This window comes from Tyto alba, unplaced genomic scaffold (assembly GCF_018691265.1).
Source record: "Tyto alba isolate M040663 unplaced genomic scaffold, T.alba_DEE_v4.0 Super-Scaffold_44, whole genome shotgun sequence".
NCBI lineage: Eukaryota > Metazoa > Chordata > Aves > Strigiformes > Tytonidae > Tyto > Tyto alba.
Window position 1 is genome coordinate 13888169 of NW_024881320.1, and position 18525 is coordinate 13906693.

The 18525-nt window shown below is 55.8% G+C and overlaps 1 protein-coding gene across 2 annotated transcripts; it reads right to left on the minus strand.

Moving 5' to 3' along the window:
* Positions 1-878: 878 nt before the first annotated feature.
* TBX3 (T-box transcription factor 3) lies at positions 879-13007 on the minus strand. Of its 2 annotated transcripts, XM_033001464.2 has the most exons (8): positions 12811-13007; positions 11774-12218; positions 9644-9911; positions 8272-8418; positions 5983-6059; positions 4531-4688; positions 2505-3208; positions 879-1631 (listed from the first exon to the last, which is right to left on the minus strand). In XM_033001464.2, the coding sequence occupies exons 2-8, from the start codon at positions 12166-12168 to the stop codon at positions 1185-1187; spliced, it is 2196 nt and encodes a 731-aa protein (XP_032857355.1). In that variant the 5' UTR covers positions 12169-12218; positions 12811-13007; the 3' UTR covers positions 879-1184. The 2 variants fall into 2 exon arrangements, with proteins under 2 accessions (XP_032857355.1, XP_032857354.1); XM_033001463.2 differs by lacking the exon at positions 12811-13007 and having other exon boundaries at positions 11774-12707.
* Positions 13008-18525: the final 5518 nt, after the last annotated feature.

The following is an 18525-nucleotide window of genomic DNA, read 5'->3' on the forward strand; positions in this document are numbered from 1 at the left end:
GAGACAGCTGCAGTCATATTTACAGAGATATGTACAATGTCAATAAATTAAAGTTTAATTTCGAGTATTCATATTCCACGTATTTACAAGAGTTATCAAATAATTACATAAATACTTTGTTTTAATAATAGTGTCCGCTCTTTTCTTCTTCTCAGTATGTTTAAACCTTGTTATTGCATATACAATTAAAGAGGGAAAGCTGTGATAAACCTACAGTCAAGCTACAAAGGTTTTTAGATAAAATAAATTCACTTTTTTTTTTTTCTTTCCAACTACACTTCTTATTGTTGTTGCTACAGGGAGGATGTTTAAGGTAGAGGGACGAGGGTCTTATTTTTGTTTTATTATTATTATTAATATTTTTCCCTGGGATTTGAAACGAGCATTAAAAATAAACAACAAAACCCCACCGAAATAAAAAAATACATCCCCACCCCCTCCCCAAAAAAAAGCAGACTACTATGGAACATGCAAAAAAAGCCACCGACTGGCTCTCAGACATCACAATAATATTTTAAACACACAGCTTCCCTTAATATTGACTAAGGGGGTTGTCGTTAACAACCCGCCCAGGAAACAACTGTTGAAGAATCGATATGTGAGTTAGTTACATACTTTTCTTTTGGAAAGGAAAAATCACTTCTCTTACTTTTTATTCATATGTTTGTTTGATTTTTTTTTTTTAGTTTAGGTTTTTTTTTTTCTTTTTTTTCTGGGTTTTTGGTGTTTTTTTTAAACAGTTTTTTTTTTTAAAAAAAAAAAAAAAAAAAAAAAGGAGGATGCCACAACCCCGCCGGGCCAATCCGCTCCCTGCGAGCAGCCTCTGACCCAGGTCTTCCCCCTCAGCTCCGCTCCCCCGTCCCCGACCCTCTCCCTACCCTCGCCCCCCTGCTTTGCCAGATACCTTTTTGTTGATAAGCACGCACAACACAACGCCGGGGGATTTTATATTTTAAAAAATAAAAATAATAATTAAAAAAAAAAAAAAAAACAGAGAGTGGAAGAAAAAAAGAAAATAAAAGGGGGGGGGGGGGGAAACAAAAACAAAACAAAAAAAAACAAAACAAAAAAAAAAAACAAAAACAAAAACAAAACAACCAAACTCGCGGGTGGAGGATGTGGTTTCTTTCAAACAAAGTGCACTGCGAGACTGATTTGAAATGAGCTCCTGGAGGCCGGGGGGGTTACGGGGAGCCGCTGCGGGATCTGTCCTGCTTGGGGTCGAGCCCGCTGACCAGGCGCTGGATGTTTTGCAGTTCGCTGGTGGCTGCCTCCTTGTCTGCGCCCAGTTTGGGGGAGAGGGAGACGGAGCCGGAGGAGAGGGTGGACGAGCGGCTGGTGAGGTCCGAGGCGGAGTCCAGGGGCACGGAGCCGGGGCTGGTGGTCAGCCCCCCGGCTTTGCCCTCGCCGGAGCCGGCGGCCAGGCCGGGCAGGGCGGTGGTGAGGAGGCTGCTGCCGTCGGGGAGGGGGACGGGCAGCGGGTAGGGGCTGTAGCGGAGCCGCGGCCGCACGGCGTTGAGGAAGGGGTGCCGGTGCACCGAGCTGGAGGCCGCGCTGGAGGCGGCGGCCGCCGCCGCCATGTAGGTGTAGGGGTAAGGGAAGAGGCTGCCGAAGGGAGACATGGCCAGGCCCTGCGGGAGGGGAGGAGAGGGAAAGGAAAACGTCACCGGCCTGCACAGTCGTGTGTGTGTGTGTGTGTCGTCCCGTGTCCCCCCACCCGCCCTACGGCAGCACCCCACCACGCGCACACCGGTGGGAGAGCTGACAGCGGCCAACATCCCACGGGAGGGGATGAAGGGACGGCTTCCCGGTGCCGAGGCCAAAACCACCCGGCCCCCCCCCCCCCCCCGCCGAGGCTCAGCCTTGCGCGGCCCCCACCCCGCCGGCCCCCCTCCCGCGGAGGGGTCCGTGGCCTAACGAGGGAGAAATGAGATAAGGGCCGTGGCGTCTCTCCCCCACTCTCCGCCTCCGCGGGGAGATTTTTCTTTCCCTGGGACAAACGCTCTGTCCCTTCAGGCATAGCCCCCCCCCCCCCCCCCAGTTCAGGGCAGCCCCGAGCATCTCTCCCCCCCGCCCGCTCCCTCCCTCGACGGCGGCTCCGCTCCGCAGGCTGGGACGCGCCCCACACCGCGGAGCTGCGCGCTGGGACTGCCCCGAGGGAGCCGCCAAGCCCCGGGGGGGGGGGGGGGGACGGACGTGGGGTGGGGGGTGGGGGGAGCAGAGGCTTGGCCCCGGCTCAGCGTCCCAGGGAGCACAGCGGGGCGGGTGGAAGAACTTCGGGAGTTCAAGTGGGGCCACCCCCCCCACACCTCAACCCCCCGCCCCGGGGGCTTTCCCGCCTCTGACTTTCCCCCAAACCCGGCGGCTGCCCCTGCAGAGAGAAGCGAGGGGAGAGGGGGAAACCCGCAGCGGGGAAGCTAACGGGGGGTGCCCCGCTGCTCCCCGCGGGACGGAGCCCCTCGGCTCCGGAGGGGCAGCGGCGGGAAGGGGGGGGGATGCGGTACCTGCGAGGCCAGGACGTGCTGCTGCAGATGGAAAGGCAAAGCAGCCGCCGATGCTCCCGAGAGTCCCTGGGCCGCCGCCGTGGCCATGACCGTGTTGTCCAGCCCCGAGACACCGGCGGATGCCCCGGAGACGGTGGCGAGCAGTGGCCCCATACCGGCAGCCATGCCGGAGAAAGCCCCCCCCATGGCGAACTGCCCGGGGTGCAGCAGCAGCGGGTGCCCGTTCCCCAGCGGGTTGAAGAACTGCTGGCCGGCCAGGGCCGGGGGGAAGCCGAGGTTTTGCAAGTGTCCCTGGCTCAGGTGGGCCGTGCTGTCGGTCTGGACCGTGAGGGGGGCGAAGGGCTCTTTCCCCAGCAGCCGGTTCTCATCTACTTTGGGGCCATCCCTGAGGGGGCTTTTCAGTTCCTCGCCGCTCAGGCTTCCCCCCCGGGTGCTGGAAGAGATAGTAGCCGGGCTGTGCCGGGAGTCCGGAGGGGCTTTCTCCGTCCTCTCTCGGCTCCGACTCCCCGCCGAGTCACCGGGAAAAAAGTGGCTTTTGCAGGGGCTGCCCCCCTTCTCCCGGGGGTCGTCTCCCGCGGCCGCGGCGGAGCTGGCCGGCGCTGGGGTGGTGGCGGTGGTCGTGCTGATTTTGCCCGACTCGTTGGCTTCTAGCAAGGGGTCGTCTTTGCTGTCTGCATCGCTGTCTCCCTCGCTGGGGCAGAGATCTGCAAGACAAAGGGAGCCCGGGGCTGGGATCCGGCACTGCACGTCCCTAAATCCCCGTCGGGCTGGGAGAGGGGGCAGAGAGGCTTCCTGGCCAGCCAGAGATTTAAATGTAAATACTTCCTTTTTTCTTTATTATTATTATTATAGAAATAAATACACCAACACACACCCCCGGTTCTCACTGCCTGCCCCATCCAAGCCAACCCGAGTTTTACCCAGCGCAGCAAAATTGGCTGCGAAACAAAGCGGCGGCTCCGAGGAGCGACCCCCCCGCCCGGAGGGCCCGGGGCCAGCAGCTCCGCCACGCCGGGGCTGCCCGGGCAGTGACACCCACCGGGGACCCCCCCCAGCCGCGGCACCCACCGGGGACGCCCCCGGCCGCGCCAGGGACACGGGGGCGGAGGGCCTTGGGGATGCGTCTCCTAAGAACTTTTCCAAAGTTTTCAGCCCTTTCAGTGTGCAAACTCTGAAAACACACGCACACACACACTCCTCCATAGCCCCCTGGACCCCCCTCTTCCTCCTCCTCCTCCCCAAATGCATGCATGGTTTCGCTGGATTCCTCTGCACTTCATCTTCTAATTTCAGCGCCCCAGGTGCGAAGTTCTGGTTTGCTTTTCGGGTCCCCTCCCAGCTCCCCTCTCAGCTCGGCAGGACTTTAAACAAATGAGTGAAGCAACAACAAAAAATATGTTGTTCCCCCCTACACGCACACCTCCCGCCCCTGGATGGATGAATATATGTGAGAGCGCTGCAGACAGCTCCCAACCCTGCACGGATAGAAATCAAGGGTGACTTTTCTATAACAAAGTTCGGGACTGTATCCAGGGGAAAGATCCTTCCTCTAGTAACAGATTCAGAGAGGAATATTAATGGAGTGACTCCAGTTTTGAACTTTTGCCCCGTGGTCTGTCTTTGCTCCTTTGACTCAGAGCTGGCTCCTTTCTGAACCAAGCAGGGGAGGAATGAACGTTGCAGCAGGGGGAGAGGGAGGCCAGGGGGAGAGGGAGAAGCAGAGAAAGAGAGTGAGAGAAAGAATGAGAAGGGCAGAGAGAGAATATGAGAGAGAAAAAGGAAGAAGGGAAGAAGGGAAACATAAAAATAGCAAGAAGGACAGAGGAGGAAAGGAAAAGAGATAGAGAAAGAAGCAAGAGGAAAGAGAGAAGAGAGCAAGAGAGAAAACAGAGAAGGAAAGAAAGAAAGAAGGCAGGCAGGCAGGAGCCAGAGGGCAGCGGTGCAGGCTGGGATCCGTCCCCCCACGGAGCAGGCACCCAGGCTCTCCCCGGGGGCACCCGTGGGGTGCGGGGGCCGCAGCTCTCACCTTTGAGGCTGGAGGTGCCGACGGCGGGCACAGCGGGGCAGGAGGACTGGGCAAAGCACTTGAAGGCCGTCTGCTCGTTGGACGACTCGTCCGAGGTGGGGTTTTCCTTCTTCTGCCTCTCGTCGTACACCCGCATGGACTGCAGGGTCAGCTGCTTCCTGCGGGCACACGCACCCGCTGGGCGAGCGTACCCCGGCACCCCCCAGCACCCCCCAGCACCCCCCCAGGGTCCCTGTGTGGGGACGACTGGGACAGGGGAATTAAGGGCCAAGGTCCCCTCGAGGGGGGAATGCACCAGGCAGGACTTGGCTGCTAATGAGAGGAGATTTCTTGGAAGCGGTGAGCAGCTCCTCAGCGAGGGCAGATATTAAAGACAAGGGGCGGAGGAGAGAGGGAAGCATTCCCTGGAGATTAGCTTTTAAAAGAAGGCGAGGATGTTCCAGAGATATGAGCCATCTTAATGGTTGCTAAGATTGCTAGGAAGTGGTTATTTTGTTAGGCACTTTATGTAATCTTTTCACCAACAATTAACCCGGAGTAAAAATCTATTTATATTTAGAGAGAAATTAGAAATCATTTCCGTCCTGTGGCTCCAGTGTTGGCTTTATTTTCACACTGATGGACAAGAGGAGCTGGGGTGTGTGTGTGTGTGCGCACTGGGCTCAGCACTGGGCAGGGAGAAAGGCCTCTTGTTTTACGTTACATTACACACACCCCCTTTTTTTTTTAAAAAAAAAAAAAAAAAAGGAACAGATTTATTAATTATCTAAACCTGAGTGGAAATGGCTAAAATATCCTGTCTGATGTAACAAAACAAAATGAAGACATCTTCCCCAACAATGAAAAAACCCATCCCTTTCTATATTTTCTCCAATATTAAAAATAAAAACCTTGACTCCCATTAAAATGAGTTCTATCTGTCTGTCTACCTATGGTACAAACTGTGCCCTGCTGCTTTTGGAAAAAATAAAGAATATTCTATTGTTAATTACTTTCATATTCACGAGACACCTCTGTCAAAACAGTTTATTTATATGTTTCTCCTCCACACTTCAGTCTTTTTGATACAGTCCCCGGGAAAATTCCAGAGGAGGTTCAACCAGTGATCAGCTCTGCGCTCAATTCTCCCTCTTTCCTAGTCCCAGATACAAACTCTAAGGTAATATTCCCTCTCAAAATTTTAAGGGAAACTTCTTTCTCTGATGGTATTTGCTTAATGTACCACCATCCCTTTGGCCAGCCATCCCCTGCGATGTAAAATATAAATGTGCAAGGCAGGAACGAATTCCCATGCAATCAGTTTGGTGTTATTAATGACAAGATCCTTATGAATTTTGGCGGGGGGAAGCGTGGGTTGGAGGCCAGGTGAGGTGATTTTGACCTCTGCTTGTGTTCTGAGCTTTACACACGAAAACCAAACGAGGCACCTGTATATAATCTTTCCAGACTCACCTTTTTTCCCTCCTTCCATTCCCGGTGTCTCGAAAACCTTTGGCAAAGGGGTTGTTGTCAATTTTTAACTGAGTGATCTATGGGATGGAGAAAAAAAAAATAGGCAGGGTGTTGGGGCAGAAATAAGAAGACTTTGTATTTTAAAACAGCAAAAAAAATCTCTCCTCAGTTCCCCCAGTGCCAGCAGGACCCCAGCAGGAACAGGACAGGACAGGGGGCAAAAGTCCTCCGGTTTTGGGGTGAATCTCCGTGTTTTCCAAGCTGGTTTGGAGGCAACTCACCCCCAGTCCCCCGGCTGGGCTGGCCGGTGACCTGGGCTGTGGTGGCAATGAAAGAGCCCCGTGTTGCTGCCACCGCATCGGAATTAATTTAGCCGTGCAATGCGATCCATGCAAGTTATGCCTGAGCTTAAAACTCTTTAAATGCCATAATTAAACCGCAAAGGAATCATACCCACCCCCTTACTATAATAAAATACTTTATATAATCACATTATGCTCCGTGTGTGTTGGGGCGCCGGGGGTGCTAGGAGCCAGTTGAATTATGGGGGGGGGGGAGGTGTGTATAAATTTTTTGGTGAATGCTTGGGGGTTTCCTCGGGCTTCAGGTTATTGCAAGGAATGGCTGTTTCTTCCTGAGTTTGGAGGGATGAAGCTTGTGGGGAGGGGGGGGGGGGGTTGCAGGGCACCCCGCAACTCCCCGTGCCTGAGCTTAGGATGCCCCAAGGCAGACTCAAAGCCTGGCCAGGGGCTTCCCTCACTCTAAGGGGATGAGGCTGATGGGAAGGGGGATGCTGCCTGCCAACCACCCCACTCCCAGTCCTGAGCTGGAACCCTCCAATTTGAGGGGAGATCCGGACCCCAAAGAGCAAACCCCTTGCCTGTGGCTGAGCGCCGGGCAGGACCAGCCCCGGCTCCCGAGTTACCCCCCCCCGTCACCTCCCCCCCCGGCCACGCGGGATCAGGAAAGAGCAGGAAAACCCACTGCTAAAAACCAGCAGGACTTTGAATGCAGGTGATCCCGGCCGTGCCGTCTGAGCTGCCGGCGGGGCCGCTTACCCCCACGCCGGGGCCGAGAGCTCCCCGCCGTTCCCGCACGCCGCTTTCCAGGCGATTTCATGGCAATCAGACAAATATGCTCATTTCTGTCCTTCAACCAAGCCGGCCTCAGCTGATATCAGCAGGGCTGTTCGCCCTGGTCTAAGTCCCAAAGCAAAGTCTACTCTCTGTACACACATTTTCTTTCCGTTTCCTTGCAAGCGCCCGGCCGCAGAAAGAGAGGAAAAACAGCCCGAGCCCCGAGGGAGAAGAGACTTTTTGGAAACCGAGGGCACAAGGGTGCAGACACCCCCCACCCCCATTTCTCTTCACCCCTTCATTTTTAATAGTGAAGGATGGAAGGGGGCAGAGAGAGGCACGGGGAAGCTGCAGCGAGCGGGCGCTGCACATCCAGCCCCCTCTGCGCTTAACGCACACACACGCAAAGTTATAATTTACAGACAGAAAAAAATCAAAGCCACTTTTTTGGCTCCTTCGCTTCTTTCCACTTGACTTAATTACCGTAAATTCGCCATTTGCCACTCTCCCAAATATACCACCTTCGTCGCAAGTGACAATAAACCAACAGAAATGGAAAGGCAGCGTCTGCAGCGCTGCAAAACTTTCTCACATTGGCTCTTTCAGACCTTCCAGCTAAATTCAAGCGAGATACCCCTCTCTGATCAGAGCATATTTCTGCACCACAAAAAATAATAAAACACTGCAGGATGCAAAAAAAAAAAATATCATAATATAATAATAATAAGAACCAGACGTGCACTCCAGCCTTATTGCCAATTGCTGTTAAAGGAGCTAAAACAGCACAAAGGCCAGGAAGAATTACAAAATCTCCAGCCCCGCTGCTCTCCCCCCTCTGTCTTTCGACACACGGAGCCGATTTTTTTTTTTTTTTTTCCTGATGCGTCTTAGATTAAATCCACACTGAGAGCAGCGATCCCCACCTCATCCTAGCCCTCTCCCCCATACAGGGGAGAAGAAAAAAAAAAAAAAAAAAAACCAAACCTTAAACAGCCCCCCCTTTTAATTGCCTTCCCCGAGGTCGGTGTTAGGAGCCCAGCCCCCTCCCCCGGCGCCTTCCCGAAGTTGGATCAAGGAGGTTTGGGGGGGAAAATGAGGGGGAGAAAAGAGAGAGGAGCGGGATGGGCTTCGTGATTTTTAAGGGAACAATGCAGAGTAAAAGCTCTCTTAAAAGCCAAAACACGTAAAACAAATCCTTTCTTAATCTCCTTACCTTATCATTCTGGTATGCGGTCACTGCGATGAATTCAGTCTCCGGGAAAACGTAGGTCCTGAACGTGCTATAGGGAAGCTTGAGAATATCGTTGGCTCGGACGATGTGGAACCGGGGCTGGTACTTGTGCATGGAGTTTAAAATGGTCTGGGGGGGGCAGCGGCCGGCAGCAGAGGGGGGGAAAGAAGACGGTCAGCTGGAGCAGCACCCCCGCCTCGCACTTCCCCCAGCCATCGGCACTTTCTCCTCCTAATTTGCCTTCCCTCTCCTTCCTCCCCTCACTCCTCCTCCCCGCCGAGCACACTCCAAACACACGCACACGCCTTGCAGCATCCAACAAAAAGCACTGACAGCTCCAGCTCGCCGGGGTTAGGCTTTCCGCTGGACCTCTCGGAGGAGGGGGCAAAATCCCAGCAGAGCTCTCCTAGGAGAGCGGGAGAAGCTGTTTGGGCTCCGGCCGCAATGTCTTTTGATTTCAAAGTCAAAAAAAAAAAAAAAAAAAAAATTAAAATCAAGTGAAGAAGCGGCAGCAGCTACACTAGCAACACCACCACGAGAGCTTTGGCTAGGTCTAATTGCTTTCCCCAATCCGCTTAAGGCCTTCTGCGAAAGGCAAAAATGTATCGTCTAATCAAATCACAGCCAGCAAATGCAATCTTCGGCACATTAGAGATCCCCCGACCGCGGCCACCAGCAGCAAGCCCCGGCTCCGAGGCAGAGGCTTTCCCAGGAGTAGAAAGAAATGGCAAGGATCATCAGAGCACTTATCAGCAGGTTTGTTTGATTTCACTCTTAGGGTAAGTTTTTATCTCTGCACACCCAGTAAATGTAAAGGAGTGGATAGACATGAATGGGCAACTTGACCTCTGATTTTGGTCCCTGTTTATTTTCACTCCGGCTTGCCTTACATTATCCAGATTAATATATATTTAAATGTTTGCGTACTTAGGCCTTTAAGCCCTTTATACACATATGCATATCATTTTCCTACGCTTAAAAAGTGTGATCGACTTTATTAAAAAAATATAAAGAGAGAGAGATATAAAGTCACCACAGCTCCAAGAAATATCGAGTTGCGCTATGCTGGAAATATATCTCTAAAGTTAATGCTGAATGGCACAGAGAGGTTACAGAATAAACTCGAGTGATTAATCCCAACCTCAGCCACAGAAAAAAATCAAGGATCAATATGTGGGGCAGATGCAGGTCCACGTGTGTGCATGGAGGGGAGTATTTATTCCCCTTACCCCCGTGTTTCGGCCGCCGCGGAGCTGCGGGCACGGCTCCGTCCCCCCGCTGGGACCCCCGCTCCGGGCAGGCGGTGAGGGAGGGGACGGGGGGGGGGGCAAAGCAAGGTGGAAAAGGCACTCACAAATCCGTGCTTGTCAGAGATGTTGTTAGTGAGCTTCAGCTTGTGAAAGGTGACGACTTTGGACATCCATTGTTCGCCGGTGGCCGGGCTGTCCGGGTGGATGTACATTCTCTTTGGCATTTCAGGGTCAGCTTTGCCGGCTACCATCCACCGGGAATTATGGAATTTGTACCTACAATCGTCAGCTGCCACAATATCCATCAATAAAATGTACTTGGCCTTTTTATCCAGTCCAGTGCATCTCACTTTAAATGGAGGAAACATTCTCCTATGGGCAGAGAGAGGGACAGGGATGGTGGGGGGGGTGGTGTAAAGAAAAGACAAGATGAAAATAAAATAAAATTAATTACAGCGTTTAAATAAGCTCCTGAATCTCGGTAGCGTGTCTACCAAGCAATTGCTTCAGCTCTCAGAAGCAGAAAAGCCGTGCGTCGTGTCCGTGTGTGTGTCCCAGCAAAAAGGCTTCCCCCTCCCTCAGTGAAAAGGTTTCTCAAACGCTTAAAAGTTTCAGGAAAAAATGGTCTCTGGGATGGGAGGCGGAGGGAAGAGGTACGTGGTCCCCAGAAATCAGCAGGCGCCTACACTCTGCCATTCCTCAACAGCAAAGCCTCCTTTGGGGCTCTCGGATCTCTAATTATTTTCCTTTTTGCCTACTAAACAAAGCGATGGGAACAGATCGCACCCCGATAAAATAAATCTTCCGCATTATTCTAACCCAGTCCACCGCTGAAGAGCGGAGAGGAGAGATTTTTACTTTGCAGAGGAGGAGGAAAAAAAAAAACAAAAAACCAAACTCCAGGGAGGGCAGGGCGGCTGCCGTGGCTTCCCCACCGCTGCAGCCTCCCGGGGATAACCCATTTGTGCAGAGGGCTCCTTGCAAACCCCGCTCCCAAGTCCCGCTCGAAACTGCAACAGGATACCACAAATTTGCTGTTTATTATATCGAGCGGTTGGCATTCAGCAATCTCAACTTAAAAGGAAACACATGACTTTGCAACATGTAAGAGCGCTTAATACTCGCCGAGCCTTTCACGCAAAAACTTTTGACCACAATTAACAGAGAAAACTTCGGGAAAGCAGGAAAATGGGCAAGGGGATTTCCCACCCCCACACACACTTGCTGCTTTTAGAGTTGTTTTTTTTTTTTCCCTGAGCCCGTAGCCTGCAACTGGTGCTCTGCAAATAGGTGAAGCTCCAGCAAGGCAGCTGAAGGCCATCTAAGAAGACTTTTCAGGAGTGGCTTCCTCGAGTAATTCTCCTGGCAAATTGCATACGAATTGTTTGGGAGGTTTCTATGAGAGTCCCTTAGTAAAACACCCGGGTGCAAAGTGGGTTTTCTCCCTACGTGCCACCACAGCAATAGGTAGAGTTGTAAAAGAGCAAGGGTGTCAAGGAGTAGCGAATATAGAGAGGGATTTCAGATGGGTAAACCTATAAAAAGCAGATATGTCGAGCGTGGACGCGCCGTGTCTGTTCATTCATTCCCACATGAAGGTTATATAAATACAGGGACAGGCAGCGCCGAGCTGAAAAACCTCCCCTGCCCCTGCAGCAGCAGCTGCAGGTCCGCCAGGTGTTTTTGTCAGCTTTTCGTGCATTTCCAGATATAATTAGTCAGCACAAATGCACGCCTAGATCCCAGCAGAGAGAGAGGCACAAGCGAAGCAACCGATAAACTGAGCCTATCTGCCCTCCTGCAGCTCACCAGCAGCGATACACCGCTCCAAATAATATTTTTCTTTATTCCCCTTTCTCTTTCTTAAGGAAGAAAAACTACGTGTAGCAAGGCTGAAGTCAGGCCAGCTCCTTTCCAACCCCAAATTATTTTTTTCCTGCTACCAGTCTTCTCCAGAAAGCATTAAGTTAGTGAACCATGAAGGGACCCTCTTGCCCCCTGCACATGCTGCGCGGGGCCGGTTCGTGGCTCAGCCTTTCCCTGCAGCCTAGTGCCTAAGATGGGCTCGGATATTCCGCTGCCTAAAACTTTCCATAATTCCAGGTGAAAGGAGCTTTATGGAGAAAGCCGCCGGTGAAAGAGCCTGGCCCTGGAGCAGCCTGGTAGGGTGCAGAGACTGAGGGGTGGGAGAGAGGAGGGGGGGGGAAAGACACGAACCCCCAACCCAGACCTACCTTCCCGATTTGGTAATCACCATCTCCGTGCCTCTTTTATGGAATTGCTCCCAAAGCTCTTTGGCTTCCAGATGCACTTTCGGATCATCTTCCACCTCTTCTTCTGGCTCCAGAGTTTTTAAAGGCCTCAGATGGGCTGCTGCCTGGTGACCCAGGGAAGAAAAGGGGATACCAGTCTCTGCGGCCCCCACTAACTGATCCATGATGGGTTTAGCCAGAGCCCCGGGAAGGGAGAGGGCAGCCGCCCCGTTGGGAGGCAAAGCCAGAGCCGGGAAGAAGGGAGGCTGATGTCCCAACACAGCGCTCATGGCAAAGTCCGGTGCCCGGTGAGGTAAAAAAGGATGATAAGCCATGCTTGTCCCAGGGATTACTGGATCTCTCATCGGTATATTCATCCACTCCACTCCTCGGTCTTCCTACTGCTGGAGTAGTCCCGGAGTGGTTTCTAACAGCACATCATGAAGAAGAAAAATTAAGATAATAACAATAACAGCAATAAAGCACCAAAAAATAGGGTGGGGGGGAAACAAGCTCTAGACAGCACAGTACATGGGGGAGAGGCAGAACTTCTACAGCCTACAACTTCCCGAGCCGGGGCACATCCCCAGCCCTCGGGACAGCGGATTAACAGGATTGTTCATTATTAGTCTTGCTTTTTTTGTGTTCGGTCTCTGCAGTTTTTTGTGTTTTTTTTTTTTTTTTTTCCTGAGTGGAAGTCCTTGCGCTGGAAAAGAAACGCCGAAGAAGGGAAAAAAAAAAAAAAAAAAATCCACCGGGTTCGCTGTCTGTTCCTGTTGCCGCAGAAGGGCTGGACAAGCCGAGATCCTTTTTTTTCTTCTTCTTCTTTTTTCTCTGAGTCTCAATCCCCCTTCTCTTCTTTCGTGGCGGAGGGTGACGGCTCGAAGCTGGGTTTTCTTTTTGGGTGGCTGGCTGTCTCCCCCCCCTCCCCCCCACCCCTCCACCTTTCCTCCGTACAGTCAGGCTGCGGAGCAGAGGCTGGGAAGGGAGGGAAAGCAGAAAGAAGCAAACAAACCCACCCCCCCTCGCCGACCGAGGAAGGCTCCTGAGCAACCTTCAGCAGCAAAAACTTGTAGGGAAATCTCGTTTCCGCCTCGCCTTCCCCCCTCTCCAAGCAGGAGCTGGTCAGGGTGCCCTGATTTCCATCAGGATCTCTTCTTTCCTTCACCCTCCTCCTTTTCTTTTCTTTTTTTTTTTTTTTTTTTTTTAATTTTTTCCCCCTCTCTTTCTCTTTCACCCTGCCTTAAAAAAAAAAAAAAAAAAAAAAAAAGACCAAACTGAAAGAATTACACTCCTGTCTCTTCTCCAGCAGCGCTCCAGCAAAGGAGAGAGGGAGAAAGAGAGAGGGAAAGAGAAAGGAAGAGAAAAAGGGGAGGGGAGAAAGAGAGGAAAAGAGAAAGAGAGAGAGAGAGGGAGAAGGAGCCTCTCAGCTCTGAGAATCCCCTGTGAGTCTGTGCTCTGCCTGCACCAGATTGTATGGATGTGTTGTGGGTTACAAGGGAGCTGGAGCCTCCTTGATTGGCTCTTTGACGCTTTCGGACCAATTGTGTGGCTCCATAGGCGTGGTTTTGACAGGTCGAGTGGAAGGGGGACAGAGCCGAGTTATAAAAAGAAGGTGTCGGAAACTGTAACGCTGCAGCAAAGCATCACTAGTACTCCGGGCCGTGTGAATATGTCAACATGATCAGAGGGGAGGGAGCAGGCAGCGCCGGGGAGGGCGGCCGGGAGCACCCGCCTCTGGGGGGGGGGGTGCTGGGGGCCGCCTCCGCCCCCCCCCCCCCCCCCCCGGCCCCGGCAGGCCGGGCACTGGCCGGGCGCTCGCCGCCGGCCCCGGCCCCGCTGGGAGCTTCCAAAACGGCGGCTGGAGAGGCGGCGAGGGCGCACCGGGAGCTGGGGAGCGGGGCGGGGGGGTATGTGTGTGTGTGCGTCCACGCGTGGTGGTGGGGGGTCCGGTTCTGGGTGCCCTCCCCCCCCCCCCCGCCGCCGCCCCGCACGCCAACCAGGCCGGACAATGCGAGCTCTCTCCCCCCGGCAGCCGCCTCCTGGCCCGCAGAGAAGGGGGGGGACGACACCCCTTGGGTGCGGGTGTCCCCCCCGCCCCACCCCAAAGCTCCGGCCCCACGTCGGGCAGCCGCGGGGCCCGCCGCGCCGCACGCCCATCCCCGCCGCGTCGCGGCTGCCGCCGGTCCCCGCAGCCGCCGCGGTTGGTGTCACCCCACCCCGCTGCCCCCCCCCCCCCCCCCTTCCATCCTCCTTTCCCCCCCCCCCCCCCCGCCCCGGGAAAGTTGCTTTCTTGAAACGAGACAGCACCTCCAAGGCCGGGAGCGCTTTCCTTGGCCCCGTAAATCTGGGGACGAGTCCCGAGGGGGGGAGGAGCCGACCCGGGGGGGGCTCTGTGGGTCTCCCCCCGGCTGGGGGGGCAGTCCCAGTGGCCGCGGCCGCCGTTATGATGGTTGCTGCGGGCGGCTGCGGGGCGGGCAGGGGCCGCCGCCCGGCTCAGCCCCGGGCCCGGCGGCTGTTAATCGCGGGGGGGGGGAGCGGCTGGAAAATGGGATTTTTAAAATTTATTCTTTTTTTTTTTTTTTTTTTTTTTTCTTTCTTTTTCTGGTGTTGAGGATTAAGGCCACTCGGCTGGCACCGGCGCCGAGAGGGTTACGCTCCCACACCCCTCCTCTTCCATGAGGTGCGCGGGGAGGAGACGGGAAGTGCGGCTTTCCCTGCGCCCGGGCCGGGCCGGGGGGGCCAGCCCCGGGCTGCCCCCGTGCCCGGGCCCGCATGGAGCCAGCCACCCCCCCCCGGGAAAGGCATCCCGCGTGGGTCTGCGCCGGCCCCACGGAGAGGAAAGAGGCGGGCAGGATCCTCCTGGGAAGTTTCTGGGGAGACGTGTTCCTGGGGGAGTGACAGTGCAGGGCAGCGGGGGCTTTGCGGCTGGCTGTGCGTGTCGTGGGAGCCGTGGGCATGCAGGGCACGGGGCGCCCACGCGTGTGTCAGCCGGGATATCCCAGCGCTCAGAGGTGCAGAATCATCATCGGCTCCCCCTCCCCCCCCCCCTCCAACCCCCCCCGGCCCCCGGGGGATCTCCCGACACCCCCCATCCTGCTTTAAAAAGGGGAAGATAATCCCGTGGGGGAGCGCGGGGGCTCGGCGCTGGCTGCGCGCAGATGGGAGCGGAACCTCTAAAGTGATTAGCTCTTCTAACATTGCATTTTTGACGCACATGGTTAAGAGCGCTTGGCGCCAGCTTGGTGAAGTCCCTGTAGTAACCAGCGTCTAGGATCGCTCTGCATTCACCGAAATATCTCCCCTTCGGTCGGGGGTGGGGTGGATGGAGAAAAGAGGAGGAGGGAGGGAAGGAAGCGGGAGTAATGCGTTCAAAGAGGATGGGGGGGGGGGGGGGGGGACGACAGAGGAGGCGTAGGGGGGGGGAAGTCTGGTGTGCTTCACGAAGCCAGGAGCTGGCTGCCCGCGCAGCGTTCGGCCGGGCTGCGCAGCTTGTTCTCAACGGAGGGAGCGAATCTTTCCTGCAGCCTCTGCTCGGAACCGGTTCTCGGGCTCCTGACTCCAGCCGCTGCCGGGGGGTGGGCGGGGGAACCCCCCAAAACCTTCCCCTTCACAGAACCCACAACAAACGCCCGCCGGCTTCAAGAAGTTCGCCGCGATGTGCCCCCACCCGGGGCCGCCGTTTTCTCCCGGGGACCAAGAGGTGCCCGCGAGCTCCCGCTGGATAAGCCCCGCAGCCCCCGACCCCCCCCACACCCCGACCTCCCCCACACCCCGACACCCCCCCCCCCCCCCGCCCCGATCCCCCCCCTCGCCCCGCTAGTGCGCACCCTCGGGCCGCGGAAGGGGCCGGAGTCGCCGCCGCCCTCCGCGCCTGCCCCGCACCTTGCACCGCGCTCGGCACCCACCCGCGCAGGAAAATAAAATATTTGCCGCTTATGATTTCCAATTTCAGCGTCTGGCTAATGGCGTGCAAACTTCCGCCAGTTCCGAGTGACCTCCCCGACGAAGCCCCCTGGAGACTCGTATTATGAAGGGAGGCTGCACTAATCTAAGATCAAAAGCGGGAAGGTGCGAACAGTCTTTGTCTCCCTTCGGCCGCCTCATTCCCCCTTCTGTGTGTGATAAATCTACCCTGGCGCCGACTGCGCGCTGGATGATTAATTTGCAAGCAAACAAAAGGGACCTGATGGCCAGCCATCTTAGTTAAATATTGGCCAGTGCTTCCAGCTACTTGTTAGCCGCCCCTTTGCCAGATATAAATAAATAAATAAGCGAGGCGCAGAAATAAATAAATAAGGCGGCCAGCAGAAATGAGTGGCAAAGCGAAAGGGGGGGGGGGTTGGGGGTAAGGAAAAAAAAAAAAGAAAAGAGGAGGTCACGGCGGCCGATGGTGAAGGGGTGGAGGTGGGAATAGGGCTGGTGGCGGGGTGGGGGGGGGACGGACGGACGGACGGACGACACAGGGTGATGGCACGCTGAGATAGCCGGCTGCCCCCGCGCCTCCCGGCCGTCTGTAGGCTGGGCTTGCACCAAGGCCGACACTATCTTGGCTCCTCAAAGAGGCATGAAAGGTCCCCGCTGTCTCCCCAGAGAGCGGCCAGGCCAGGGCTCTCTAATCTCGGAGGCAAAGAGCTAAAAGCCGGGGCGGAGGGAGCGGCCCCCACCTTCTCCAGCTCTCCTCCGCTCCCCAGTGCCGCCATCGCCAGCACCTCGCTGGGTTCTCCCTGGTTCAATCCAGGCCGGAGGGAAAGCGGAGCTGGCCAGCCCCTGGGCCTTCGGTGGTTGAGCAGCTGGGAGAGCCCCGCTTGCTCAGATTTCACCCTCCTAAGCAACTTTTCGTGTTTGCACGAGAGCTCGGGGCGTGCAGCGAGCCTGCCCCGTGCGTGTGTGCTGGAGGTGTGGGAGGAGAGAGGCTCTGGCTCTCTCCCGGTGGCCTGAAGAGCCAGCTGGAGGAAGGAGGCAAGGGGAAAATAAAGGCAGCCCGCATTTTGGGCCCACACGTCTTCTCCCAGGCCTGCGGGAGCAGCTCCGAGGCGTGTGTGCGTGCGTGGAGGGGCTGTGTGCCTGCTACACAGCGCCTACGTGGAGAAGTTGCGTGGGTGCGTGCGACCGGGAGGGATGCGTGCCCTGGGGCACACTGCAAATCCCTGCTCCCACAGGGAAACCCGAGGTGTCCCTTGCAGCCCCTGCGTGTGCTGGGTGCTCTGCAGGAGAAGACAAGCCCTGCCGCACGGTGAGCAGGGCCAACGCGCACAGCATAAGTGGGGTTTTGCATCCTATCTATGTATTTCCTTATCGCGCTGCCGGTCCCAAGCGTCTCCAGGGGCCCAGACCCATCCTGCCTGCCAGCCACCCTGCACCCTGCAGGATTCATCCCTCTCCTCCCTCCCTTTCCCCTGGCGCCGCAGCCTCCGCTCCGTCTCCAGCCCTTCGGAAGGCAACACCCCACCGTGGCCGCGCTGTGTTTATCCGAAATAAAACGCAGCGGGCTGGTTTACTTTGGCAGGTTTGCAGTAAATACTGGCTGGAGCATGGGGGGCGTCTGGCGAGCGGCGATTACACGCTGCTTCTGAGGGAAACTCTTCCCCGCCCTGTGCAGGCCCTTCCCCAGCCCAGCAAAAGGTGTCAGTGAACGGGGGCTGTGTTGACACAGCTCCATCCCAGAGTGGCACTGCAGGCCACGAGTGTAATGAAGTGGGTCCCTCAGGGAGCGAGTCTATATACTCAGACTACATAAACTGCTGTGGGGAGAGGGGGGAGTCACTACAGCAGCTCTTTGCTTTTCCCTTTGGCAGAGCCCTTCCTCAAATCGCCAGCTGAATTTCACAGAAAGCCTGGCCTGAAAACTTAGCAAAATAACCTGCCCAAGTCCAAAAAGCACGGCGAGGCATTTGAAATTGTGAAAAAAAAACCCAAAAACGTGTGTCTCTGAGCAAGTGGGCCCCATCGTGTCCCATCACAATCAAAGGGGCTGTTCCCATCTCTCTGAACAGAAGTAGAGGGGGGGAGCGGTGGGGGCCAATACCCTTCCCAGCACAGCCAAGCTCAGGGCTTTGCAGGGCCGGGGGGAACCCAAAGACAGCGTTACACATGGCTTGCCGGAGCAGCGGGGAAAAAAAGAGAGGAAAGCAGCAGCTGGAGAGGTTTCTCACCCCCCAGCCCTCCCTGGGATGTGACCCTCTGGGAATGGCTGCTTGTGGCCCCGGCACGGCCCAGCCCGGTGGGAACAGCGCGGCACTGAACGTGGCAGAGCCGCTGCAGGATCAGGCAGTGCCATCCCCCCAGCCCAGGGTCACGGCAGCTCTGGCAGCGAGCTGCCCTCCCCTGCCAGGGGCAGCCCCCAGCTCCTCGCTCCCCCTGAGCACCCCCAGCCTGGCCTGGCTCCTGCCAGGGGCTGGCTCTGGTGGGAGCCCAAACATCACGGCTCCAGGATTATGATTTTTTTTCGCTTCCCTCACAAACGTCACTCGCGCCCAGATCGCCGGCCCTGCCCCACTTCCTCCCTTCCCCACAAGACCTGTGTTCACCTTGTCCCCGTCCCCAGCCGGCTCTGACGCTCTCCAGTTGCCTCCACTTTGCCACTGACGGGAAAAGAAAATAAAGGAGCACCCAGAGCCACCTCCCGCAGCTCTCCCCTCCGCCTCCCGGCCAGGCCCAGCCTCACCAACCAGGGCACTTCGGGACACAGCAAGGTTTGGGGCTGGTCCTCTTCCCTCCCCACCTCACATCCC